Here is a 27,721-nt window from a genome sequence, read left to right on the forward strand (position 1 = left end):
TCAGAAAAAGGAAACTGAAATAAAGACTGATTAGTTGGAATAAACAGAAAGTGGGGTTTTGGCATTGCATTTTGGGTAAAACATGTTTGTTATAACACACCATAGGACCCTGATGTTGATCAAACTGTGGTACCATTCACTGAAGTCAAAATATATTGAGCATTTCTATAAAAAATAAATACATATTAAACATTTTGAGCTCAGTGATTTTGGCACTAACCCTTTCCTAACTCAAGCAGAATGTGTTATTTACACTTCAATGAACACCAAATGAAATTCCAGTATCTCAAAAACTCTTTAAAATTCCATGATGCAATTGCTTTGGTATTGTGTTTTCTGCTCAAAAAAGACACAATGAAAACATTTTCAAACCAAATGGTCTTACATGAGCCAATGTTCTGCCTTGGTTTAGTGGAACAATGTGCCAAAAACGGGCCTCTTGCACTCTTTTGCCATTCGATGTTTCATTTGCTCAATCTGATTCCACAAAAAGCTCAAATATTGTCGACCAGTAGGCTACGTATGTTCACAGCTTCTACTTACACCTTCTTGGCAAAAAAAAAGCCTTTGAATGGTCCATTAAGAAACAATGTTAACTGCACTTTTTTATTGTTTCACTCAAAATCCAGTGTGCTTAGAGCCATAACCATATAAAACACATTAAGGCTCTAATGTATGCTGCCGGCTCGGTGTTTTTACAGGAGATAAAACCCCGCTTTGACTTTAACTAGTGAAGCCATTATTGAGTGTTAGTCACGCTGTGTTACTATAAATATCTCAGGGATTTTGGGTTAGGATAACAGCCGTGTGTGTGTGTGTGTGTGTGTGTGTGTGTGTGTGTGTGTGTGTGTGTGTGTGTGTGTGTGTGTGTGTGTGTGTGTGTGTGTGTGTGTGTGTGTGTGTGTGTGTTTCTGCGCGCTGCTACCAACCTGGTTCACATTATTCCTTCATTAAAGTGACTGCACACTTTGAGCAGTCCAGTTAAAGGAGAGCCAAACTGTGAGGCTGCCACTTCTGTCTCTGCACAAATAAATCATCTCAGAGCAGCCAATGCTTGTAATGTAATGGAAAGTCGATTGATTACAGTTTCCAGAGAGTTGCACCGTAAGGCAGGCAGCGTTTAACGTGGAGTTCCCACAGTTTGAACTGCAGAGTAGTTACCTTATAACAACCGCAGTGAGCTTTGTAGCAGGGGCTTTTTAACACATCAATCAAATGGCATCCACTGCGGTTATGACTCAGATGTTTGCCTCTGGTTTACACACGGAGCTCAAGGACAATTCAAGGCAACTTGGGGAAAAAACGGAGTTTGTGTGGGCCCTAGTCCATTACTGCGGAGACTGTTTGTGCTAAAAGGTCCAAGGACACAACACACCAGGCTTCATGGGGAAATCTTCCAATTGAACATGTTTTGTTTGTTTTTACAGCCAAAAGAAGCGTGTCTTTGTGTCATACTATCACTACCGTTGGCTAGTAATGCTTACATCAATTCGGCATGATTTTTGGAATAAAGTAACTGCATTCAATACTAAATAAAATACTTTTAAATAGTCTCTTAGTGCTCTGCTGCCCACGTTTGTGAGAGTAAATGGTCAGGAATGTTGATGTGTAAAGGATGCTAGCCGAATTGACAAATGGCCCCTCTTAAACCATAAACAATATATACTTTCTTTACAGTCCCATAAACACAACATGCCTACGACTGGTAACATTTTTCACTTTTTTAACTGAGATTTGGTACTTCATTGTACTCACATAGCCTATTGGTACTACAAAATTAAACATGGTTGGAATGATAGTAGCTTGTATTTTCTTAAATTGTTTGTAATGTGTTCATCTTGTTAAGCCGAATGAAAAACTGAAGCCTCTTAATTAATGACAAATGCGTAGTTACTTTAAAGTCCCATAAACACAACATGCCCAGCGCTGTTCATATTAAAAATGAAACTTTTTTTTACGGGGTTTGGTATGGCTCGTTCTCACACAGTGGTATTATAGCCAAGTTGGAATTGGAGTAACTTGTAGTTTCTTTAAATGATGCTCATTTAGGCTGTTTGTGTATTGGAAGCTAGACGAATTGCCTAGCGGCTCCCATTCATTGATAACATATACAAAGTAACTTCAAATTCCCATAAACACAACATGCTCAGCACTGATCACCTTAAAAATGATACTTTTTTAAGCGAGGTTTGGTACGGTGGTGTTGTAATGGTATCATAGCAAACAAGACATGGTCACAACTGTAAAAACTCGTAAATAAAAGTAAAATATATGTGTTTTTCTTACCGGCCAGGCCTTTGGAGGGCAGCGGCTCCCTCTCGGACTGGATGGGCAGAGCCGGAGACTTCAGGCGCGAGGCTCCGGCGCGCAGCCACGCGCAGCTCAGCACGCACAGCAAGGAGCGGAGCGCAAGGGGACCCAGCATCCCAAATCCTCTGCGAAATCACTTCCTCTCAAACACTCCAATACAGCACTTTAATGCAGCTACTGGCGACTTATTCACCCCAAAAAAAGGTCTCCCTTTACGTCCAAGTGTCCGGTTTTCTGTGAGTTCCTGTTTATAATCATCCAGGGTTTCAGTCAGGGAAGAGGTGTTCCAGTCTGGGCTTCTGTCCTCCGCAGAGTCCCGGTCCTCTGTGCTTTATAGGCGGCTCTGCTGACAGCTTGGAGCCGGGGGAGGAGGGGGAGGTGAGGGGTGGGGGTGGGTGATGGAAAAGGGAAATTGACGCCCTTGTCAATCCACTAACTCTTCAGATATGCAAACGAGCAAGTCTGATTCAACCTGGCGACCAAAACTTCTGTTTTCACTCCAAGTCCTGGAGCTTTGTAAATGGTGTTAGTGGAATTCAAGGGAATGGAAATGTCCTTATCCAAAAATAGTAACTTATAGATACAAATGTTGAAGTAGGGGTTCATAAAACTCACATAAAAACAACAAAATAATAGCAGCTGAAAGGAGAGATACATGAAATTAAAACTAACCAAAGCGTCTGTTCTAAAAGTCCTTTTTAAATGGTATTAGTGGAATTAAAGGGAATGGAAGCTCCTCAAATACTTACTTTTAGATGAATTGTCTTTAACCTAATGGTAACACATGTTGAGGTACAGTAGGGGTTCATATACAGCACACATTTTTTTATTGTAAATGTAGAATAAGTGTATCTGCATTAGAATCAAAGACAGTCTGTGTGACCTTGTTTAAAATGGATATTTAAGCACAAAATAATAATACAAATAATATATTTTTTTGGAGCAGCTGAAAGGAGAGATACATGAAATAAAAACTAACCAAAACTACTGTTTTTACCCCAGAAAGACCTGGAGCTTTGTGAATGGTGTTAGTTGAATTAAAGAGAGGGGAAAGCCCCTTATCAAGAAATACGCTTTGAATAATTTGTAAGATTCAAGAAGATAAAAAAAGTGTTATAATCTTTAACATAATGGTAACATATGTTATGAGACACTTCACCCCAAATTTCTCCTGTGGGGATTGTCCACAGTACTCAATGTATGTTAGTCTAAAATGTAAAAGCATCTAAAAAGTGACATGTAATGGAAAGCTCTTACTCTTCTGTATTTATGACGCTGCTGATGCCTGAACTCCCCTGGGGATTGAACGATTTGATCTTTATTCCTGCATTTTGATTGCACCATTGTGTCACATGCACTATTTCATGTCTCTATCTTATAGATATATAGTTTACTGCATTGTTGGAGGAGCCTCACTTCAATTGGTATTGCCAAAACTACATATATGACGATTAAGCCTTTGAATAGTATCTGCTCTAAATACGTAAACGTGACATCATGTACAGTAAGGAATGTGTGTGTGTGTGTGTGTGTATGTGTGTGTGTGTGTGTGTGTGTGTATGTGTGTGTGTGTGTGTGTGTGTGTGTGCGTGTGTGTGTGTGTGTGTGTGTGTGTGTGTGTGTGTGTGTGTGTGTGTGTGTGTGTGTGTGTGTGTGTGTTCAGCATCTATTTTTTCAAGTGTGTTTGGAGCGGAGACCTAAGTGACTTAACAGAAACAAATGAAAATAGCTGGAATACCTCGGAGGGACACGCTGCAGTTTGAGCTGCAGACCTCCGTCCTCTCAGAGCTCAAGAGTTTATATTAGACGACAGAAATCCTATTAGCATGACGCTCACACACAGATACTGGCTGAACGTAACTGAGTACACTTACTCAAGTACTGCACTGAAGTAAGTAAGAACTTCACTTGACATTTTGCATTTCTTTTACAGCGTTTCTTACTATTTTGCATCTACAAAATACAAATAAACTGATAAATTGTGATGATTTATTATAAATTAAGATACCAAGCAATATATAAAGTAATACAAAATGATGAAGACATTCATAATACAATAATATCATATATTGTTCTGAAATGGGCCATACTGCCAGTACTTAGTAATTAATTAGGTATATTGGGACGCCAAAAATATTGTACTTTTACTTGAGTAACTATATTTGACATTGTAATAGTTTAAACTGTGCTTAAGTAAAAGGGCTGAGCACGTCTTCCACTTCTACACGTCAAACATATGTTTCTATTACACTTCAAATGACTTGAGTGAAGCTGATAATACTCATGACAAGAAGATTTTGAATGCATGACTTTTACGGGGAACTTAGTATCTGATCTTCTTTCACTTTGCCTTGTCCTTAATAGTGTTTTATATTTTCCATTAAAGTTGACATTTCTATACTTTAACAACAACTTCAATATAAAAACACTGATGTACTTCTTGTTCTTTCACTCGTCTTCCACATCTGGATGCAGGTGTCAGATCCTGAGAGGAGCTTCTCAACATCTTCACGTGAAATCTATCAGGGTCTTTTTCAGCTCTGGGAAATGTTCCCGTCACACAATCAGAGCGGTCGAGGAGGGATTTATTTCAGAGTGGAGTTCAGAACGGGTCAGACCTGTAGCATCGATGAAGTGTTGGGAATAAAGGAGTGATTGACCTATAAATCATGAAACCACGCCGTGCTTATACTGTACGTGATGTTTGTTACCCAGTGGTGGAAAGAAACTCAAACACTGCGTCTTTGTTAACCCTTAGGTGCCCTTAGAGTGACTGCACCCTACACCCCTCCATACGTGGGTCAAAAGGACCCGTATTAGAATAATATGGGTTTTTATGCCATTTTTGTGTTTTCGGTTAATAAAAATCACTTGTTTAATATCTCGTATCATATTTTGGTTCACACTAGAAATATTTTATTTTATATCATTTTTGACCCACTTATGGAAGCTTGGGGTAGAAATACAAAAACTGCAATTTCTTAAAATGTACATTTAAAATGTGGCTTGATATCCAAAACATGTTTTTTGAGGAATAGCTGGAATATGAAATGATAAAAAAAATGTAATTACAAAGATACTCTAAGAAAACCACCTCACCGGGTCAGAAAGACCCACTTAGGCATCTAAGGGTTAAACTTCACCTTAGTATTAATGTTAAGCTACTCCACTCACTTTGGAAGCTTTTATTCCGCTTTTTACATATAATAATTAAACATTGTTGTTATTATGATATAATGCAGTTCCATTATACTAGAAAGTATGTACAATTATCTCCACATTGACCAAACACAACATGCTCTGACAAGTGTGTGTGCAACAGTAATAATATTCTAATATACAATTTAGAAAAGAGCTTTTGTGCTTTACGGTGAGTTTTATTTTTGAAAGTTTATTTAGCTTATAATACTTCTACTTAAGTAATATTTTGAATTCAGAAATGTTACTTGTTTTAGAGTATTTTTACACCAAAGTCCACCTCTTTGCATAAGAGACACATTTTATGTATAATACAGTATGTATGAAAGTCAGAGTGGACATTTTCACTTGTACAAAATACATTAAGTAAGTACTGATTATATTTACACTTCCACTGAATTAAAGTTTTGGATTGACTTGTAACTGAGTGGTTGCAGAATAAAACGACTTTCACCTAACTGTACTTCTTTCACCTCTGGATACAGGTTTTAAAAACTGTCAAACATTCCCCAAAAAATGTTAACTGGTGAATACTTTTCTTGGTTTATTTAAGAGGTTAAATGCAAGGCTTTCACTTGTAACCCAGTATTTTTACCACGTGTTTTTGCTACTTTTACTTTAACTTTTACTGCAAAATATCGCTTTTACAGTGAGAATAAAAGCTATTCATTGTCTATTACTCCCCATTGAAGTCTGAAGAACCACTTCTATTCTTCCTTTCCTTCCCTCTAAGTTCCTCTTTATCCACTCAGTCAACACACTATAATGAGAACCCCTTAAAACTCCGTGTCTTTGCACTAAAACCTCGCGTAAAAAGTGCCAAATCCAATCGGTTTCTGTGCCAAATGTGCAGACCAAGGTGCGATGGCGAGGTGTTAACTTTACGCATGTGTCACATTATGATGCATGTGGGAGCCACTTCCATCCGGGTGTGGAGAATCACGCGAACCCCCATCACCCCCTCGCGCTCCCCTCCCCTCCAATAGGAGTCGATGATGGCCTGTTTGCACTTCATCATGGGGTGATAAGCGACACTTTTGTTCCGCGCTGCACACGGTGCTCCATAGGCAGACTGGAGGAGGCTGTGGTGTCTATTGCAGCCTGGTTGTGTATTGGAAGTGTCCAGTCGGTGCATGGCTGGAAACCGAGTCTACAAACTCTATTTCATTATAACAAAAAAGGCCAGAAGTTAAAAAATAAGTTATTTAAACATCCTTCATGTTCATTATCTATTACAGCAAACCCTCACTTTCTGTTGTAACGCTTCGTCTCTGCTTTGAGTTTTATGTTATTTTGGTTACATTGACCCTGGGAAACAATGATATCTTGTCATTTGGAATATGCCGAATTGTAGAAGAGTCCTTTTGGAGTTCAGAAGCATGTTCGAAAAATCTGTGTCGTGGAGTTGAATATATAATTGGGCAAAATCAACTTTTAATTGATAGATTTTCTAAAGAAGTTCGGTTTTTTTAATTCGAAAAATGGAAAAAAAAAAATACAACACAACATGCTATCAATGCAAAAGTCATCACTGATTCAAATATGGAGTAAAATAAAATAAAAACAAGCATTTACTTAATATTAAAAGCACTTTTTCCTATCGAATATACGTTTTTATGCGTCTTTGTAGCAACATCTTCTTGTGTAAACGGTATATTATACTTTATAGATAGTCATTATTCGACTGTTGATATATACATTTATTGTTTATGTTGATATTTCGTTAACTTCAATGCCTTGTTTGCATGCTGCTCTAACACAAAATAAATCTCAATTCTGGATCAATAAAGTACATCTAATGCGATCTGAGTCTGTTATGTTGCATAGCTCTTTACTCCACTGAATTGCATGCATAGGACCCGATCATCACCGACGTGTTTTCTGTATAAAACGATCCAAGCATCTTGAATTAGTCAACATCATGTCCTGCTGTGTCTTTTTCAGATCAGGAGAGGTGTTGTTCTGAAACACTCTGAAGTCATCTCTGAGGAGCACGGAGACTTTACAGACCAAGACAATCGATTAACCGCGGAGAGCTGTTTGTGATGGAGTCGATTCAGGACAAACCTCAATTAGAAGCAGACGCAAATGTTATATTTTTTATTTTATTTTTCATTTGTTAAATCGCTCCACATTCCAGGAGCATATGATCCACTGCTGGCACAGAGGAGGAGACATGAAGCAACACATTTCTACACACATCATTAAAAGGACATTATCGATACTGAGTGTGTGTGTGTGTGTGTGTGTGTGTGTGTGTGTGTGTGTGTGTGTGTGTGTGTGTGTGTCTGTGTGTGTGTGTGTATGTATTTGCTCGTATTTGTCAGACGCCAAGCATTTGGGATATAAAAGCGGGTTGTTTAACAGTTTTGCCCCCCCCCCCCCCCCCCCTTTTCCAACACACACACCCTTAATCTGTCTGTCTGACTACACACACTTACACTCAGGGAACCGCATCCTGTTTGCTGGTTGGACTGTTGTGTGTGTGTGTGTGTGTGTGTGTGTGTGTGTGTGTGTGTGTGTGTGTGTGTGTGTGTGTGTGTGTGTGTGTGTGTGTGTGTGTGTGTGTGTGTCTGTGTGTGTGTGTGTGGTGGGGGGATGAATATTCAGAGAGGGAGCTATGATGGCCTGGCAGATGTGAAACACACACACACACACACACACACACACACACACACACACACACACACACACACACACACACACACACACACACACACACACACACACACACACACACCACACGCACACACACACACACCACCTGTTCCTCATCACATGGAGGCTTTGTGCACTAACACGGTTGACATGTTTTACCCTTTGCTTTTACAATGGGACTTAAACAACCGTGGGATTTACTAGGAAACCCCAACACTTATGTAGAGGATGCAGCACGCAGTAGAACTAACGGGCTATAAAAGAAGATATCCCATCATGTCTTTAGAACAACTTATTTTCTTTCGCTTGTTAATTTCGCTGGAAATGCGTCTGAAAGAGCCACTTATTGCTGAGTCATGTTTAGATAAACAACGACACAGTCTGGCTGTAATTGTGCGTTTCCTTTCAAGATAAGAAACCTTTATTTGTCGTGTGCACAGTAGCTAAAGCAACACAGCAACACACTGAGACAAATACATAACTATGATGGAAGAAAAAAGAAATAGGGCAAGATGAGGGTGCAAATTACACAAAGTTACAAGTAAATTCAGAAATAATATACGAAACATATATAAATGTAAGATATGCAATTTAAAAAATAATGTTTGGATTGTAAATAGATGATATGTAGACATTTAACGGTCAACACAATCATCTTTTACACCTAAAATCACTCCGATGAAGGGAATCAATCCAGATGTGTTTATGGTGCAAATAACACATTGTTATAATTAAATGCAAAAATAAGTATGAATGTATGACATGTAAACAAATGTTTGGACTGTAAACGGATGCATGTGTTCTAATACAAAAGTAAGTTCCATTTTGCGCATTTTAGGTGAAGTTGTTCTCTCATATTTAGATATTTAAAGGTCTCCAATCATCTTTTACGCCCAAAAATGATTCAGATGAAGTGCTCCATGTGAGTCAGCAGAGGAACAGACCAGTTCATGGTGCGTTCACGGCCCTCTGTGTTATGCAGATGCTGATAATGATGTTAATAAGAGGAGTCGCGCTCAGTTGTGACGCTAATTCTCCCCTCACTCAATATGCGAATGCTGGGGAGTCTTGCAGAGTCGATGTTTATTCATCCAGAAAGGACTCAGTCCGGAGACACAGCCGAAACCCCGGACCTGCTTCTGCGCTCATTTCCGATTTGAGCTCCATGATGGAGAGTGTGTGAGAATAATCACTGCAGCCAATTAACGAGAGATCTCCAAACGGAGGCTGTTTGGTTTGTTTTGACACCTGGGGGAGAAGCAGCGTGATTACAGGGTCCATCATGCCTCCAATAAACAGCTGTATTACGGGAGGGACTTGTATTGTAACCGATAAGTGCAATTACATGATATCCCAGAAGACACTTTAGGAAACTTGTAATGTATTCTACTCCACACATATCATCACTTATTGTCAAGGTTTTTAGATTAACTTGAATTAAATGCATGATTACATTCAAGCCACCCAGTGTTTAAAGTGAAAGTGATCAACATATAAATGCATTCATAATTACAAACACCTAGAATATATATTATTTTGATTTGGACTATTGTGCAGATTGAGTGAGTTTGAGATGATGCTTACTTGATTTACATTTTTGGACCACATTTAAAAATTAAAATGTTTATTTCCTAAACATTTTTATAATTATTTTTAAATCTTTTTTTAATTAAGTTACGTTTAAAATTGAATTATTAATTGAAATGTAAATACAATTCATATTTCATATATATCTATTTGAAATATATGATTGTTTGTATTTGTTTCCATATTGTGGGACGGTTCTGCAGCAATGCCTCATATGTTGACAGAGGGGAAAGAAGTATTCAGATCCAACAAGTATAAAAAAGCGAGAATCAGAAGTGCTGATTCTACTTCTATTTACTCAAGATCTGAGTACTTCTCCCCCCTCTGAGTTCAAGCATCTTTAAACTCTTTTTGTTGGTAATGGCGGAGCTCATTTGAACTTTATTTACAGTTCAACTAAATGCAGTGTTTAATCACAAGGCAATTCAAAAGTGCTTTACATCAGAAATCAAAGGCATAAAATACATTTAAACGAGTAAAAATATTAAAATAAAATAAATGAGACAAGTGAAACACAATAGAACCCTAACTCATAAAATGCAGAGCTGAGCACATCTTCCTTTCTTCAATTCAAAGCGAATTGAGTAAAGCTAATAATACTCATGACAAGTTGAGTTTAGGAAGATTCTGAATGCATGACTTTTAGAGTAACTTTGATCTTCTTTTCACTATTGACGTAAAAGTAGAAGTACTCAGATCTTGTACTTGAGTAAAAGTAGAAGTACTCAGATCTCAGGTAAGAGTAGAAGTACTCAGATCTTGTACTTGAGTAAAAGTAGAAGTACTCAGATCTTGTACTTCAGTAAAAGTAGAAGTACTCAGATCTTGTTCTTGAGTAAAAGTAGAAGTACTCAGATCTCAGGTAAAAGTAGAAGTACTCAGGTCTTGTTCTTGAGTAAAAGTAGAAGTACTCAGATCTTGTTCTTGAGTAAAAGTAGAAGTACTCAGATCTTGTACTTGATTAAAAGTAGAAGTACTCAGATCTCAGGTAAAGGTAGAAGTACTCAGATCTTGTACTTGAGTAAAAGTAGAAGTACTCAGATCTTGTACTTCAGTAAAAGTAGAAGTACTCAGATCTTGTTCTTGAGTAAAAGTAGAAGTACTCAGATCTCAGGTAAAAGTAGAAGTACTCAGGTCTTGTTCTTGAGTAAAAGTAGAAGTACTCCGGTCTTGTACTTGAGTAAAAGTAGAAGTACTCAGATCTTGTTCTTGAGTAAAAGTAGAAGTACTCAGATCTTGTACTTGATTAAAAGTAGAAGTACTCAGATCTCAGGTAAAGGTAGAAGTACTCAGATCTTGTACTTGAGTAAAAGTAGAAGTACTCAGATCTTGTACTTCAGTAAAAGTAGAAGTACTCAGATCTTGTTCTTGAGTAAAAGTAGAAGTACTCAGATCTCAGGTAAAAGTAGAAGTACTCAGGTCTTGTTCTTGAGTAAAAGTAGAAGTACTCCGGTCTTGTACTTGAGTAAAAGTAGAAGTACTCAGATCTTGTTCTTGAGTAAAAGTAGAAGTACTCAGATCTCAGGTAAAGGTAGAAGTACTCCGGTCTTGTACTTGAGTAAAAGTAGAAGTACTCTGATCTTGTACTTGAGTAAAAGTAGAAGTACTCTGATCTTGGTTTGAAGTAAGTGTAAATGTTGAAGTACAAAGCATCAAACAGGTACATGAGTGCAGTACTTAAGTACATGTACTTAGTTGTGAAATATTATCATAAAATATGACAGAATATACTTACCATTATTAAATGGAAAGTTAAAATCTCAGTCATAAATAAAGATGTGTTTTTGTACACACATGTTTAATAAAATGATCTGAATTATGATGATGCTGTCCATCACAGGGTTATTTGGCACAATGATGAAATGGTACAGTATCCAAATATCAAAGCACGTTGAACGTTTCATTTAAACAATAACCAGAAATGTTTCATATTTAATAGGATTTTTGAAAAAAAACAACATTTTAAAACAGAAGGGATATCTAATGACCAATCCCCATCATAACATTTGAATAAATGTAATTTGTAGAGTTATTTTAATCTATAAAAAATACGCACACTAACTGTAAATAACTGTTCAATTAATCTGCTCACATTTGACTAAAGTGTGTGAGGTTTCATCAGCCAGTTCCCATTAAGTATCACTGACTTCAAACCTGATATCAATATGAAGCTGATTCCTAACACAACACATTTCCATTATCTCTCATTTACTATAAGCCAGTAAGTTGACAGACCACTTTTTAACTTTCTGAACAAAACATGTGACTTTCAGCCGTTTTAAAAGTAAATATGTTGATGTTAAATTGTTGTTATTGTGACATTTGAGATACAGAAGCTGCCCCGGTCTCCTAATCTACTTTCCGCTTGTGTTCAGAAAGCCTCCACACAGTAGACGTTTGCCAAACATTCACACATGGCACGACTCGTTATAAGACTTATCCATCCTTTCCTGTAAACCCCCCTTTCTCTCCCTCCTTTGAAATCTCCCTCTCATTTTCTGTTTACAAGACTCAAATTGCTTCCACACACTTTATTCCTGAAAGCCCATAGATCTGCAGCGAGAGCCAGGAGCCTTTTTCACTCAGGCGGTAAATACCCAGAGCGTTAGACATCAACACAGTCACCAGCTTCTCTTTGACTCATCGCTTTTCTCACTTCTATTCTATTTACTTGCAGTATTTGATCTGTTATTGTGTTGCTCTGTTGGAGTTAGAGGACCCGGTGCCATCAGGTTTTCTTTGACATAACTACACTGTAGCTATGAACACATGACAATAAAGCCTTGAATCCTTGAATAGTTCAGTGAATAGTAATTCAACTTAAAAAGAGTTGAGTAAAGCTAATAATACTCATGACAAGTTGAATTTAGGGAGATACTGAATGCATGACTTTGAGAGTAACTTTGATCTTCTTTTCACTTTTGACGTAAAAGTAGAAGTACTCAGATCTTGAGTAAAAGTAGAAGTACTCAGATCTTGTACTTGAGTAAGAGTGGAAGTACTCAGATCTTGTTATTGAGTAAAAGTAGAAGTACTCAGATCTTGTACTTAAGTAAAGGCAGAAGTACTCAGATCGTGTACTTGAGTAAAAGTAGAAGTACTCAGATCTTGTAGTTGAGTAAAAGCAGAAGTACTCAGATCTTGTACTTGAGTAAAAGTAGAAGTACTCAGATCTTGTTCTTGAGTAAAAGTAGAAGTACTCAGATCTTGTTCTTTAGTAAAAGTAGAAGTACTCAGATCTTGTGCTTGAGTAAAAGTAGAAGTACTCAGATCTTGTACTTGAGTAAAAGTAGAAGTACTCAGATCTTGTACTTTATTAAAAGTAGAAGTACTCAGATCTTGTTCTTTAGTAAAAGTAGAAGTACTCAGATCTTGTTCTTGAGTAAAAGTAGAAGTACTCAGATCTTGTACTTGAGTAAAAGTAGAAGTACTCAGATCTTGTAGTTGAGTAAAAGCAGAAGTACTCAGATCTTGTACTTGAGTAAAAGTAGAAGTACTCAGATCTTGTTCTTGAGTAAAAGTAGAAGTACTCAGATCTTGTACTTGAGTAAAAGTAGAAGTACTCAGATCTTGTACTTTATTAAAAGTAGAAGTACTCAGATCTTGTTCTTTAGTAAAAGTAGAAGTACTCAGATCTTGTTCTTGAGTAAAAGTAGAAGTACTCAGATCTTGTACTTGAGTAAAAGTAGAAGTACTCAGATCTTGTAGTTGAGTAAAAGCAGAAGTACTCAGATCTTGTACTTGAGTAAAAGTAGAAGTACTCAGATCTTGTTCTTGAGTAAAAGTAGAAGTACTCAGATCTTGTTCTTTAGTAAAAGTAGAAGTACTCAGATCTTGTGCTTGAGTAAAAGTAGAAGTACTCAGATCTTGTTCTTGAGTAAAAGTAGAAGTACTCAGATCTTGTACTTGAGTAAAAGTAGAAGTACTCAGATCTTGTACTTTATTAAAAGTAGAAGTACTCAGATCTTGTTCTTTAGTAAAAGTAGAAGTACTCAGATCTTGTTCTTGAGTAAAAGTAGAAGTACTCAGATCTTGTTCTTTAGTAAAAGTAGAAGTACTCAGATCTTGTTCTTTAGTAAAAGTAGAAGTGCTCAGATCTTGTGCTTGAGTAAAAGTAGAAGTACTCAGATCTTGTTCTTGAGTAAAAGTAGAAGTACTCAGATCTTGTACTTTAGTAAAAGTAGAAGTACTCAGATCTTGTTCTTTAGTAAAAGTAGAAGTACTCAGATCTTGTTCTTTAGTAAAAGTAGAAGTGCTCAGATCTTGTGCTTGAGTACAAGTAGAAGTACTCAGATATTTTTCTTGAGTACAAGTAGAAGTACTCAGATATTGTTCTTGAGTACAAGTAGATGTACTCAGAGTGCCAACTTTGATCTTCTTTCACAATTGCAAAGCAATGCCTTCTAAGTGATAGTAGATATTCCTCATTGATGTATAATTTCAACAAAAGCCTTGAATGTTGAATGTATTCCTGAAGTCTGACCCAAAGCTAAACCCATGTGATGCATGCAGGACATGAATGATGCTCCATGGAAAACCAAACCTCTGCTGCTTGTCCCCAGAAGTATTTAATACTGTTTCAAATCACAGCGTTTTATTCCATGTTTCAATGAGATTTACATTTTGGCTGATCCCACTTAACGATTTGAGATTGCATCCTCCAAAGGACACGATGGGATGGAGGGAGTTCTTTAAAAAGTTCTCTGCGATACTTAATCATAAAGTGGTCAAACAGGGAGAATATGAACGAGCACGATGCCAAGAACAAGTCAACAGTTATTCTTCACATGGGGCTCGGGGCCTTGGGGGGGGGGCCTTGGGGAACACAGTTTATAGGCGTCCTTCACGTTCTTTTTACTTTTGCCAAAATGGCTCAAACTGAATCTGTTGCTAACACATGAGGAGGGTTTCAGATTCAGAGACAAGCAAACACAAGTTTTGAAAGTGTTGTAATCGTGCTGCAGTCGCTCCTTTTGGATTTGAGCTATTTTCAACCTTTAAGCTTTCTTATTTTTCATTTTTTATCCATAAAACATTGAAACGTTGACTTTTATTAAATATATTATGTCAACAGATTATAGATAATTGTATTAGTTTTCAATGTTTTCAGTGTAGAGTGATGCAGGGTTGATGGATCTTTCTATGTTGAACTTTAAAGTATAGCATCTCCCTGGTTCGCTCGACAAATATCCAATAGCCGCTTTCACACCAAGTACTTTGCCGCACTTAGTGCCAGCACTTAGTTCCCCCATGGAACTAAAGAGCCGATCGCGTTCACACCGGAATAAGCCGCTGACGTCACTTCTTCTTCTTCTGCTTTGGGTTTATTGGCAGGCCGCAAACAACTTCACGGCGTATACTGCCACCCGAAGTCCCCGGAGTTGGGGACTGGCTTCAGTAGAAGCTCCTGGGACTCCCAGCACAGAGTCCTTTTTTTTGTGTTGCCATAAATTAGTCTCTCTCCGTTGGTGCGTGGGGCTAATGCTAATAATGCTAATGCTAATAATGCTAATGCCAGCAAATACAATGGCAGCTTCAAAAAACTTTTCAGAGTTTTACGGGGCGTGGTTTGCAATCCGCCCAGCCAATCACAAATTTGGTACTTTTTTCCCCCCAGGATAGTCCCACCTTACCAAAAGGGGGTAACACTTCTCTGAACTAAGTTCTCTTTTTGGTGTGAACGCAAAATTCCAGGCACTATCGGAAATAAACGGGAAAAGTACTCCGGTGTGAAAGCGCCTAATGGGATTTTTCCATTGGATATTGGAAAATGTAAGAATATAAGCTCTGTGGCAAACCTACGTTCATGATACTTACACGGCCTGTTCATAAGGAGTATCTCCACATATAAAACACATGTAAAGTGTAAATAGCGTCTCTAATGTTGGGTACGTTGCTGTTTACTCGTCTCATTTCAACACATTCTCACTCCCAACTCGGCCTATGTTGACGTTATGTCAGGGTCCCTGTCGTCACTTTCCAGCGCAAGGGGGGGCCCTTTAGCGTGGAGTTTCAACTATCAGGGAGTCCCATTGACCTGCATAGAGCTCCCTGAACGTTGGTAATAGAGGAGTTGGCATTGCGGCGAAATGCTCTCCGCAGATCCATTCTCACAGCGTTTATCAACCCTTTTCTTACTCAATATGAAGCCACACTTATTGTTTTTAGTTCTTTATTTTAATTGAATAATGTCGGACTTTTGTTGCCGTCAGTTATGGGGAGAGTAGGGGCTCAGAAAACTGAAATCTGTATTGTTTCATAGTTTTTTCCTTCTAATTTTGTATTCTTTTCTAAACCGCACACTGTTATTTACTCAACAATAACACACAATTATCCTTGTGTTTATTTATTTGTTTGATTGTATAATGTCGGACTTTTGGAGTCCGTCAGGACCGAGGGTCGGAGCAGCTCATAGTAGTTGCTTTAGAGAATTTTACACCCGGAAGTAAGTATTCTCTCCGCTTCGCTTGACAAACCCCGTGAAAGTCCTCAAGCTCTGTGATTGAATGTTTGAGTGTGCGCCGAGGGTTACGCCGAGCGTCAAACAGCACTTTGAAATGGGATGGAACCACGGCAGACTGTCCAAAACTGGATTTGAACGGGTCCACCCCGTCCCCCCCTCCCCCACCCCGTCCCCAGAACTACACATGCTGGCTATTGTGTTTCGCAACATGCTCTCTATCTATGGCACGTCTCTACTGGGAGTTGTAGTTTTTTGCCAGTGTTAAACTGTGTACATCCTTGGAGGTTTAGGGGATAGGAAACACTCAAATTTAAAACATATAATTAATAAATGGGTGAAAATTGCTTGTGTCCATAATGGGCAGCATTAATATATATACCCACATGCCAGCTAAGGTCAGAAGAGATGTTGTTTAATTGCTGATATATTTATGATCCACGTCACGTTTTCAGTTTCGGCGGCAGTTCCTCATGTTTGTCTCGAAGTCTTCTCATCAAGGCTCAATAAATAGAGAACTAGGGCAGATATGTAATATTTAATGCAGCCGAACCGTGTATTACAATGCCGTTATATGATGACTTTCAAAGAGAAAAGCAAGCACACTTGGAATAAAGTATCGTTTTATTTAAAAAAATGTATTTTCGGATTTCACATCACATAAACAGCATATCCCAGCGTGCATTGCGGCTAAACGATCCAATCACAGAGCTTGAGGACTCATCACAGGGTTTGAGCAAAGCGGAGAGAATACTTACTTCCGGGTGTACAATTCTCTAAAAGCAACTACTATGAGCTGCTCTGACCCTCGGTCCTGACGGACTCCAAAAGTCCGACATTATACAATCAAACAAATAAATAAACATAAGGATAATTGTGTGTTATTGTTGAGTAAATAACAGTGTGTGGTTTAGAAAATAATACAAAATTAGAAGGAAAAAACGGTGAAACAATAGGCTACAGATTTCAGTTTTCTGAGCCTCTACTCTACCCATAACTGACGGCAACAAAAGTCCGACATTATTCAATCAAAATAAAGAAGTAAAAACAATAAGTGCGGCTTCATATTGAGTTAGAAAAAGTTTGATAAACGCTGTGAGAATGGATCTGCGGAGAGCATTTCGCCGCGATCCCAACTCATCTATTACCAACGTTCAGGGAGCTCTATGCAAGTCAATGGGACTCCCTGATGGTTGAAACTCGACTCTAAAGGCCCCCCCCCCCTTGCGCTGGAAAGTGACGACAGGGACCCTGACATAACGTCAACATAGGCCGAGTTGGGAGTGAGAATGTGTTGCTCTGCTCATTTAGACACTTGTTAGCATTTTTAGCCGTTAATAACTTCCCCATTGGGGTATTTTTTACTTCTTCGGGATGTCTCCAAAGAAGTAAATATGTCTACAGCTATACATCAATAACCCATGAGCTAAACAACGCTGGTCCAACTCACATTAGTCCTGAATTTCTGTTGACATTTTGCTAGCCAGCTGCCATCACAGACTTCATATTCTCATATCAAAACGTTTTCGATTCATTAGAACTGCCATATTTCCTAGGATACAATACAATAATGATCCTGAAACCTTTCATTCACCAAAAATTGATTTCCAGATGTTTCAACAAAGTATATGAGCTTTAAAGGTTTTATAAATAGTTTTACATCAATAACAAATGTGCCAGCAAACCCCAGTCAAACTCATATGTGACCCAAATGTGTGAAGATAGTTTGTAACCATCACAGACTTGAAGAGATAATTCCTTTGCTAGAAGTCATATTCTACCAATATCACACCAACTAAAGTACTCCGCAGATCCTATTTTTACTTAAGATAATACACAAACTACAACTTAGTGACTTTCAGACGATTCAAAACAACTGTTGAGGAAGAGAAACCAAACATTTTCAGTTAAAGTTTTGTTTTTGTGTCTCTTAGAAAGTTATCACGACCCAGGTCTCCCCTTCCTTATGAAATGTCCTGTAGCTTCTGGGGATGAAAGCTGTTGGGAATCCTCTCTCAGCTCATTTCTTTTTCACAGCACCTGCTGTCTTGAATTCCTGCTGTTTTTCTCCCCTCTCTGTTCTCCTGCTCTCTGTCGGCCCTTTTGAAGTCTCCGGGGGTCCTGTGGTTTGCAAAGGGTCAGAGGAGGGCAGCCCTACTGTCCGATGGAGGGCCGCCGCGGGACAAAGTGAGACACCACCTGTCCTCCTGCTCCGTCAACACCACCGTGTCACTGTACTCACACCTCCTCATCTCACTACACTGTACACACACACACACACACACACACACACACACACACACACACACACACACACACACACACACACACACACACACACACACACACACACACACACACACAAACACACACACACACACACACACACACACACACACACACACACACCCCTGAGCAAACACACACTCTGGGGTACACAATCTTCAGTAAAAGTAGAAGTACTCAGATCTTGTTCTTGAGTAAAAGTAGAAGTACACAGATCTTGTACTTGAGTAAAAGTAGAAGTACTCAGATCTTGTACTTGAGTAAAAGTAGAAGTACTCAGATCTTGTTCTTGAGTAAAAGTAGAAGTACTCAGATCTTGTAGTAAAAGTAGAAGTACTCAGATCTTGTACTTGAGTAAAAGTAGAAGTACTCAGATCTTGTACTTGAGTAAAAGCAGAAGTACTCAGATCTTGTACTTGAGTAAAAGTAGAAGTACTCAGATCTTGTACTTGAGTAAAAGCAGAAGTACTCAGATCTTGTACTTGAGTAAAAGTAGAAGTCCCAGAGTGTAGGAATACTCTGTTACAGTAAAAGTCCTGCATTCAAAATGTTCCTCAAGTAAAAGTAGAAAAGTATTCTCATCAAAATATAGTGAAAGTAGCGACAGTAAAAGTAGTCATTGTGCAGATTGGTCCATTTCAGAATAATAGATATGATATGTTTTATAATGATTGATCATGAAAGTGTTCTCAAAGCTGGTAAAGGTGCAGCTAGTTTGAATGACTTTGTATACTGCAGGGTAGCTGGTGGATTTACTCCAGGTGGAACTAAAGTCTGATTTAACACTTGATTAGATTTCACATCATTCATCCACATCTGAGAAGAAACTAAAGGTATTAAATACATATAGTGGAGTATAAGTACACAGTAGCATAACACGGACCTGAAAAGTGTAATTAAGTGCAGTACTAAGTTACTTTACACCACTCTAAACACATGCGGGAACGTGTGCAGTTTACTGTTGGACCCCTACTGTCTCACAACCGTCACACAGAGACTCATCAAGGCGTCCTGCTGCTATCAGCCCTCCCTTTCCTCACACTTCACATTACAGAGGACTCAATCTGGCCTGAGCCCAAAACAGGTTGGGGTGAGAGAAAAAGGCTGTGTCCTGGGGAGAGAGTCAATGCAGGTCCGGGGTCACGCAGAGAGGAGAGAGGCGGCCTGAAGTCCTTCAAGATGAAACATTAGCCTTTCAAATGACGGAGATCAAACTCTTTTTTTTGCCCTGATGCTCCCATTGAAGAGTGTTTCATTCAACGTCCTGCCCAGAGGGGAGCACCCAGGAGCCCCCGCCTCTCAGTGTAGATGCCAGCATAGTGAACCTGGAAATGTTGAGCACACCAAAGGTTTATGATAGAAATGTAAAGTACGGGACCCCGGCACACACACCGTTTGACGACCATGAGTAGTGCTGCGACCATTGGACACAGAGAGCACAAGATGAACATTATTATCTCTACTGTTGACAATTATTTTTCAGATAAATTGGCAATCTGTCCGATCCAAATGATCCAGAGTCCAATAAAACTTCCAAATGGACCCAAAAGTAATCTCAATCAGCCCATAGAGAGAAATTAGTTTTTGGCATTTCCTGGTTCCAACTGCCATTTGCCACAGAAATGGATTCAGCGTCCTCAATAACCCCTGGGACCACTCCAGAATGTTCCTAATCTGCCATGCCATTTTTTAAATATCGTCCACATGCTAATCAACGCAACTTATGCTAGTTGTGCAAATTGCCCAACATTTGCAAGTTAGCATCCGGCAGTTTTCTATGTGCTGGGGACCCGGACTGTATTTCTATCATAGATCTTTGGGGTACTTTGTGTGAATCCTGTTTTTAACTCTGACCCTGTTGCTGCTAAACATTGGAACTTATCCAAGGGGATAAATAAAGTTGTATTTATTTATTTATTTAACAGGGACAGTGCACACTAATCAGCATTTCTGTAAATGTGTAAATGAATTAGGCAACAGGCTATTTTTCATCTGTAGTCCCTGGACAGATTTTGTAAGTCAACCTAAAGACACATTTCATTTTAAACAAGTAAATACAATCAAATAAAAAACATGCAACATACAATACTAGAATAGAAGAATAAAACAAAATTAAAAAAGAACATTATAAAGCACAGGCAGTGGAGACAGACACTGGGTTGTAAGGTGCAGAAGGTCAGAAGTTCCTTATCTGATCTTTTCTTACTCAACATTTCCAGGTTCACTATAAGCTAGCAACTAGATGATCAGGGAGCGAGGCCAAGGTGGAGCAGGAGGATCCGGACACCAGACCTGAGTCCGAGTCCGACACCGCCAGCTCTTCAAACTTCTGGATCACTTTCCTCACCGGCTGGAAGGGGATTTCCCTGCTCCAGCGGCCCCCTCCTGCTCCACACGGCCCCCTGTAGGCCGAGTCCTTCCCCAGGAACACATGAGGAGGAGGGGGGAGGCCGCACCGTACCCTCAGCCGGCCCTGATTCAGACCCAGAGCCGGGGTGACTCCCACAGGGGGGAAGAGAGTGGGCAGCGAGGTGAGATGCTCCTGGGTCAGAGCGTTGTGGAAGCTCAGGACGCCCCCTCCCATGTTGAGGAAGACCCCGAGGGTTTTGATCTGAGGGGGGACGGAGCAGAGGGGCTCACGGCTGCCATCGTACACGACACAAAAAGACGAGCCATGCCTCTCGAGCCACCAGCCGACAGAACCATCCGGAGAACTCACACCTGCAGACAGAAGAGATTCATGTTCATTGTGCAGCCGTTACAGAGTCCAGATTTTAGGCTCAACACTTGCATGCATTTAATAGTTACTGCAATGTGTAATTCATTTATTTAAATCAATTACTGTCAACAAGGAACTAAAGCACGGTCACATGACTTCACATATCTTTTCAATTTACACACGGCATCTATTGCACGTCTGTCAGTCCTGGGAGAGGGATCCCTCCTCTGTTTCTCTCCCTGAGGTTTCTCCCATGTTCCCCTTTAAACTGTGGGTTTCTCTGGAAGTGTTTCCTTGTACGATGTGAGGGTCTAAGGACAGAGGGTGTAAGGACAGAGGGTCTAAGGTCAGAGGGTGTTGTTTTCTCATACTGATATTCTGTACAAACTGTGAAGTCCACTGAGACAAATGTAACACTTGTGATATTGGGCTATAAAGGAACTACAGCATGGTCACATGACTTCACGTCCCCACCGCTAAGCTAAAGGAGGCTAATGTTGGTCTATAAAGGAACTACAGCACGGTCACATGACTTCACGTCAACACCGCTAAGCTAAAGGTGGCTAATGTTGGGCTATAAAGGAACTACAGCACGGTCACATGACTTCAAATCTCCACCGCTAAGCTAAAGGTGGCTAATGTTGGGCTATAAAGGAACTACAGCACGGTCACATGACTTCACGTCCCCACCGCTAAGCTAAAGGTGGCTAATGTTGGTCTATAAAGGAACTACAGCACGGTCACATGACTTCACGTCAACACCGCTAAGCTAAAGGTGGCTAATGTTGGTCTATAAAGGAACTACAGCACGGTCACATGACTTCAAATCCCCACCGCTAAGCTAAAGGTGGCTAATGTTGGGCTATAAAGGAACTACAGCACGGTCACATGACTTCACGTCACCACCGCTAAGCTAAAGGTGGCTAATGTTGTGCTATAAAGTCACTACAGCACGGTCACATGACTTCACGTCACCACCGCTAAGCTAAAGGAGGCTAATGTTGGGCTATAAAGGAACTACAGCACGGTCACATGACTTCACGTCACCACCGCTAAGCTAAAGGTGGCTAATGTTGTGCTATAAAGTCACTACACCACGGTCACATGACTTCACGTCACCACCGCTAAGCTAAAGGAGGCTAATGTTGGGCTATAAAGGAACTACAGCACGGTCACATGACTTCACGTCACCACCGCTAAGCTAAAGGTGGCTAATGTTGGGCTGTGTTAGTAAGTAAAGTAAAAATCAAGCGTAGTTACAGACATATATTATGTTATAGAACCAAGTGTTGAAATATCTTCAGCTTCTGTTAATCACTGACCTCATTTCAAGCTTCTAACCAAAACACATTAAAAAACAACATTGACTTCCAGAAAACAGAATATGCAGGAAGTGCTAAAAAGCTGACTCGTTTCAGGAATTAAGACTCATTCCTGCAGTACTCTGTGGGTATAAAGTTTAAACAATAGCTGCAAATATGGTCGAATTGTTCCACTAGTTTAACAAAACAATAAGAATGGAAACACAAATGTTTTCTGACCACCGAAGATCGATGGTCTTTAAAAGGTCTCAGAACGTTAGAGCTTAGTCTGATGACGTGTGTGTACGTGTATGTGTGTGTGTGTGTGTGTGTGTGTGTGTGTGTGTGTGTGTGTGTGTGTGTGTGTGTGTGTGTGTGTGTGTGTGTGTGTCAGTGTGTGTGTGTGTGGGTTAAACAAGAGTCTTGCTGACTAACAGTGGAGTTTCTGGAAGCAATAATCTCTCTGGCAGTGAACCAATCTAAACACAGAGAGCAGAGTATTTACCGATCCTGTAGACGGAGCTGTTACACACGTCCACCTCCCAGTAATACTGTCCCCCAGTGATGATGACATCAGAGCAGACCTGAGGGAGGGGCAGTGCCACCCAGGGGTCAGGGGTCATGGATCTGCTGACCCCTGGGTCTGGAGAGGGGTCGCTGTGAGTGACGGTGAGGGAGGAGGCGGAGAGATGGAGCGATGGAGGGACGGTTGAAGAGTCCAGAGCAAAACTCAGTCCTGAAAACACAATACAAGTTATGAATGATTGAGTATAATCGTAAGGAGAGAGTAACAAATACCGCACCAAGACAATTAAACAACCCCAACGCTGACCCTAACCCATAAAAGCTGATACAGTGGCCAGGAAAACTACGAGAACCCTTTGGAATTTCCTGGTTTTATGCATGAATTGTTCAATAAATGTGATCTGATCATCATCAAAGTCACAATTATGGACACAATACAATCCGTTTGAACTGATAGAAAACAGATTTTTGGTTTGTTCTTGTGCATTTTTAATAAATTATTCAATCATTCAGTGTATGTTGGAACAAGTATGTGAACCCCTAGACTTTAACAAAAATCTAATTGAGTTAGGAGTAAGCACACATTGTTTGAACACGCCTGGATAAGCAAATAACAAATACAAAATGCAGAATTAAAGAAAGACATTGGTAGCATTTGTTTTTGACTTTGGGATGAAATGATGTGAGGAGTGTTACTAGTTTGGCATATGAGATATAATGTCCAGGCAACAACATGAAGAACAATCGTATAAATAATAAATAACAAATCAATAAATAAACATTTGAATAATGCTATTTAAACAACTACACATAAACCTGTTATTGTAAATGTATTTATTTCAGTGTTTCCTGACCGAACACAGAGCGCTCCATCTCCTCCTCCGTCAGCTCCACGCCTCCCCCTTCTGGAGCTGCTGGGGAACAACATGTTGACAGTGAGGATCACACAGAGAGTGATGTTCCTCCACTACATGTATTTAATCCCTTTAGTTACTTCTCAGATCTGGATGAATGATGTGAAATATAATCAAGTGTTAAATCAGACTTTAGTTCCACCTGGAGTAAATCCACCAGCTACCCTGCAGTATACAAAGTCATTCAAACTAGCTGCACCTTTAGCAGCTTTGAGAACACTTTCATGATCAATCATTATAAAACATATCATATATATTATTCTGAAATGGACCAATCTGCACAATGACTACTTTTACTGTCTCTACTTTCACTATATTTTGATGATAATACTTTTCTACTTTTACTTGAGGAACATTTTGAATGCAAGACTTTTACTGTAACAGAGTATTCCTACACTCTGGGACTATTACTTTTACTCAAGTACAAGATCTGAGTACTTCTACTTTTACTCAAGTACAAGATCTGAGTACTTCTCCTTTTACTCAAGTACAAGATCTGAGTACTTCTACTTTTACTAAGTACAAGATCTGAGTACTTCTACTTTTACTCAAGATCTGAGTACTTCTACTTTTACTCAAATACAAGATCTGAGTACTTCTACTTTTACTCAAGTACTAGATCTGAGTACTTCTACTTTTACTCAAGATCTGAGTACTTCTACTTTTACTCAAGTACTAGATCTGAGTACTTCTACTTTTACTCAAGATCTGAGTACTTCTACTTTTACTCAAATACAAGATCTGAGTTCTTCTACTTTTAGTCAAGAACAGGATCTGAGTACTTCTACTTTTACTCAAGTACAAGATCTGAGTACTTCTACTTTTACTCAAGAACAAGATCTGAGTACTTCTACTTTTACCCAAGTACTAGATCTGAGTACTTCTACTTTTACTCAAGTACAAGATCTGAGTACTTCTACTTTTACTCAAGTACAATATCTGAGTACTTCTACTTTTACTCAAGAACAAGATCTGAGTACTTCTACTTTTACTGAAGAACAAGATCTGAGTACTTCTACTTTTACTCAAGTACAAGATCTGTGTACTTCTACTTTTACTCAAGTACACGATCTGAGTACTTCTCCCACCTCTGCATACAGATATGGTTTATTCTTAGAAAGTAGTTACCCCTATGAATACATCTCTATACTCACCATATGATGTCTTGTTTTCTGCATCTCGGCAGCAGGTGTCCCCCTAAATAAAATCAGAATCAGAACACTTTAGTTATCCAGAGGGAAATTGGGTTTTGTTGAACCATTTTAGAATTAAATAAAATATAAAATATATATAAAAAATTGAATGATAATATAAGCAGAAGAAGTTGGTATATTCAAATATATACAGTTAATATAGAGACAGGACGGGTTCAAAATATAAAGTCATGTCAAAAAGCATAACGTTTAAATGCATTTCAAGGAAGATAATTAACTGTAGCTGTATTATCTTTTAGTTAAGAAAGACTTTTAAGGTATAAATATACTTTTAAAAAATGTAAATAATCTTCAAAAATGTGATTATACTCATTACATATACACCTTAATATAAGAAACTGCAACTTGCACACTTTTATAATATATAATATATAAAGTATCCTGTTAAGTGTATTTAAGTATTAGTAGATTGGGCTTTACAGTGTTATGTTTTTTTTACTTTTTCTTCATATTCTAGTATGAAAAATATATTTTTAATCTCAATGAGACCCATCCTGTTTAAATAAAGGTAAAATTAAAAAAAATATTTTTTTTTTTCATTTAATCTGATTACATTTAACTCATTTGAAATATCTTTAACGTGTTATAGTAACAACAACATTTCCAAAATGTGGGATAAATTCAAAATATCAAATGTCATTTAATCTAAGTACACAGCTCTGCAAAACACACAACATGGGTCTAGTTTATTTTACACTTTCTTTTTGCAGAAATGTTAAATATTCCACCTTTAAATCTGTAACCATCAGACCTCCCCCCTTAGCAAAGTAGTAGACATTTTTCTAACTTTTTCTTTATATTTTCCGATGAATTTTCCATTTGATTTGATTATTTTGAACTCATGTGAAATGTCGTGTTAACATGCTGCCGTAACGACGCAATTTAAAAAATGTGGAATCAATAAAATACATCTAACGTTATCTAATCTACGTTCACAACTCAGCAAAAATATACAACATGGGTCCAGTTTTTTTTGCAGAAATCCTAAAGTACCACCTTTAAATCTGTGACCTTTAGACCTCCCTCTTAGTTTAGACCTCCCTCTTAGTTTAGACCTCCCTCTTAGTTTAGACCTCCCTCTTAGTTTAGACCTCCCTCTTAGTTTAGACCTCCCTCTACCAAAAACCACCAGACACAGAGACAGTTTCATCCCACAGGCCATAAGACTGTTAAACACCTGAACTTTGAAACAACATCCATAACATTCATCTGCTACTTAGTAATTATTTATCCAGTATATCATATTCCAATTACTTGTATAGACTATTTTTGAAATATTTCTATTCGCTTTTCATTGATATATCTACACCGTGTACACACGACAAAGAAAGCCTTGCATCTTGAATCTTGATACCTGTTCATGTTGAAGCTGCTCCTCCCCTCTCTCCCCCCTGATGTGTGCAGTGCTCATGATGGGAGGTTTCGTCAGACAGGAAGTGGCCTCTGACCAGTTCCAGCATGGCAGCTCCACAGGAAGTGTGCAGACGGGGCACAGCAGGGAGACTTCACCCGGGTGAGGAGGGGGAGAGGGTCTTCCTCCTCCCTCTGCTGATATACAGGGAGCACACATGGGGTGGGAGCATGGCAGGAGCAGGAGGAAGTCACCGCTCTGTTTACATGCAGGGCAGCGGGATAAAAGCTGCAAAACATCTTCATCTTTCTGCTCCTCTTCCTCCCCGCTGGACGGTCCTGCTCCGACATGCTCTTTGTGTGTCCTCCGAGGGGGGAATATCCTCACTGACATTGCTCACGATTAAAAATATTCTTCCATTGCCATTGCTTCTTTGCCTTTGTCGTAACAAAGTCTGCAACTGCGATTGTCCACGTCTATTTTTGCTTTTCAATTAAGCGAGACAGGAGAGGTGAATGGGGGAAAACATCTCCATTCACTTCCACACTTCATTACATTAAGTTATCTTACTCTGCAGACATCATCTTATTAAATATGTGCTATTATTTGTTGACATATTAAAGGCTTTTACACACGCAGTATTGGACATCTTTTGGTACATGAGAAAATTCTGAGTTATTTGGCCCAATTATTAGAAATAAAATGTTATATGAAGTGCTACTGAAGTGTAGATTTATGGCGTATAATGGTATGAGAAAAAACTCAAATATAAAAAAAAAACCTCCTTTAAAAATATATAATAGAAAGACACTCACTTTGAAAAGGATAAAAAAGTGAAATGTTATGTTTAAATATGCACGTTCAGCATTTTCTAGCGCTAACTAATGGTGATTCCAGCAACAATCGGAATCTACAGAAGCAAATAGACAAAGTTAGTAACAACAATTAAGCTTAATTTGTCTCGCACTAGTTGAAAAGATCACGTACAATTGAAGCAAACCAGTCCCAAATCTCCCAGATCATCTGTCTTTGTATCAGAGTCCATTAAGAGACCGTGTTTCTGAGTATTCCCAGCATGAAGGTGAAACCTGACTGTGTGTATCCAGCCTCAGTCTGCAGGAGCATCAGCAATCCTCACTCCCAGGAAATAGAGGCATCGTAATATCCAGAAAGATCTTGGAGATTTCCCACTGTGGCA

General features: G+C 39.0%; 2 protein-coding genes across 2 annotated transcripts in view; both read right to left on the minus strand.

Moving 5' to 3' along the window:
• The window catches only part of chrd (chordin), a 28,865-nt gene extending 26,251 nt beyond the window's left edge, over positions 1 to 2,614 (minus strand). The window contains exon 1 of the mRNA XM_079673891.1: positions 2,287 to 2,614. Within this exon, the coding sequence (XP_079530017.1) occupies positions 2,287 to 2,425 (139 nt within the window). The 5' untranslated portion in view covers positions 2,426 to 2,614. The remainder of the gene's footprint in view (positions 1 to 2,286) is intronic.
• Positions 2,615 to 20,412: 17,798 nt separating this feature from the next.
• LOC307034968 (uncharacterized protein) lies at positions 20,413 to 26,916 on the minus strand (the record flags this gene model as incomplete). The annotated part of the gene is made up of 5 exons (XM_079673892.1): positions 20,413 to 21,220; positions 23,025 to 23,255; positions 23,899 to 23,955; positions 25,113 to 25,155; positions 26,527 to 26,916. The coding sequence occupies 5 exons, from the start codon at positions 26,914 to 26,916 to the stop codon at positions 20,724 to 20,726; spliced, it is 1,218 nt and encodes a 405-aa protein (XP_079530018.1). The 3' UTR covers positions 20,413 to 20,723.
• Between the last annotated feature and the right edge of the window lie 805 nt (positions 26,917 to 27,721).

This window comes from Notothenia rossii, assembly GCF_949606895.1.
Source record: "Notothenia rossii genome assembly, chromosome: 4".
Classification (NCBI taxonomy): domain Eukaryota; kingdom Metazoa; phylum Chordata; class Actinopteri; order Perciformes; family Nototheniidae; genus Notothenia; species Notothenia rossii.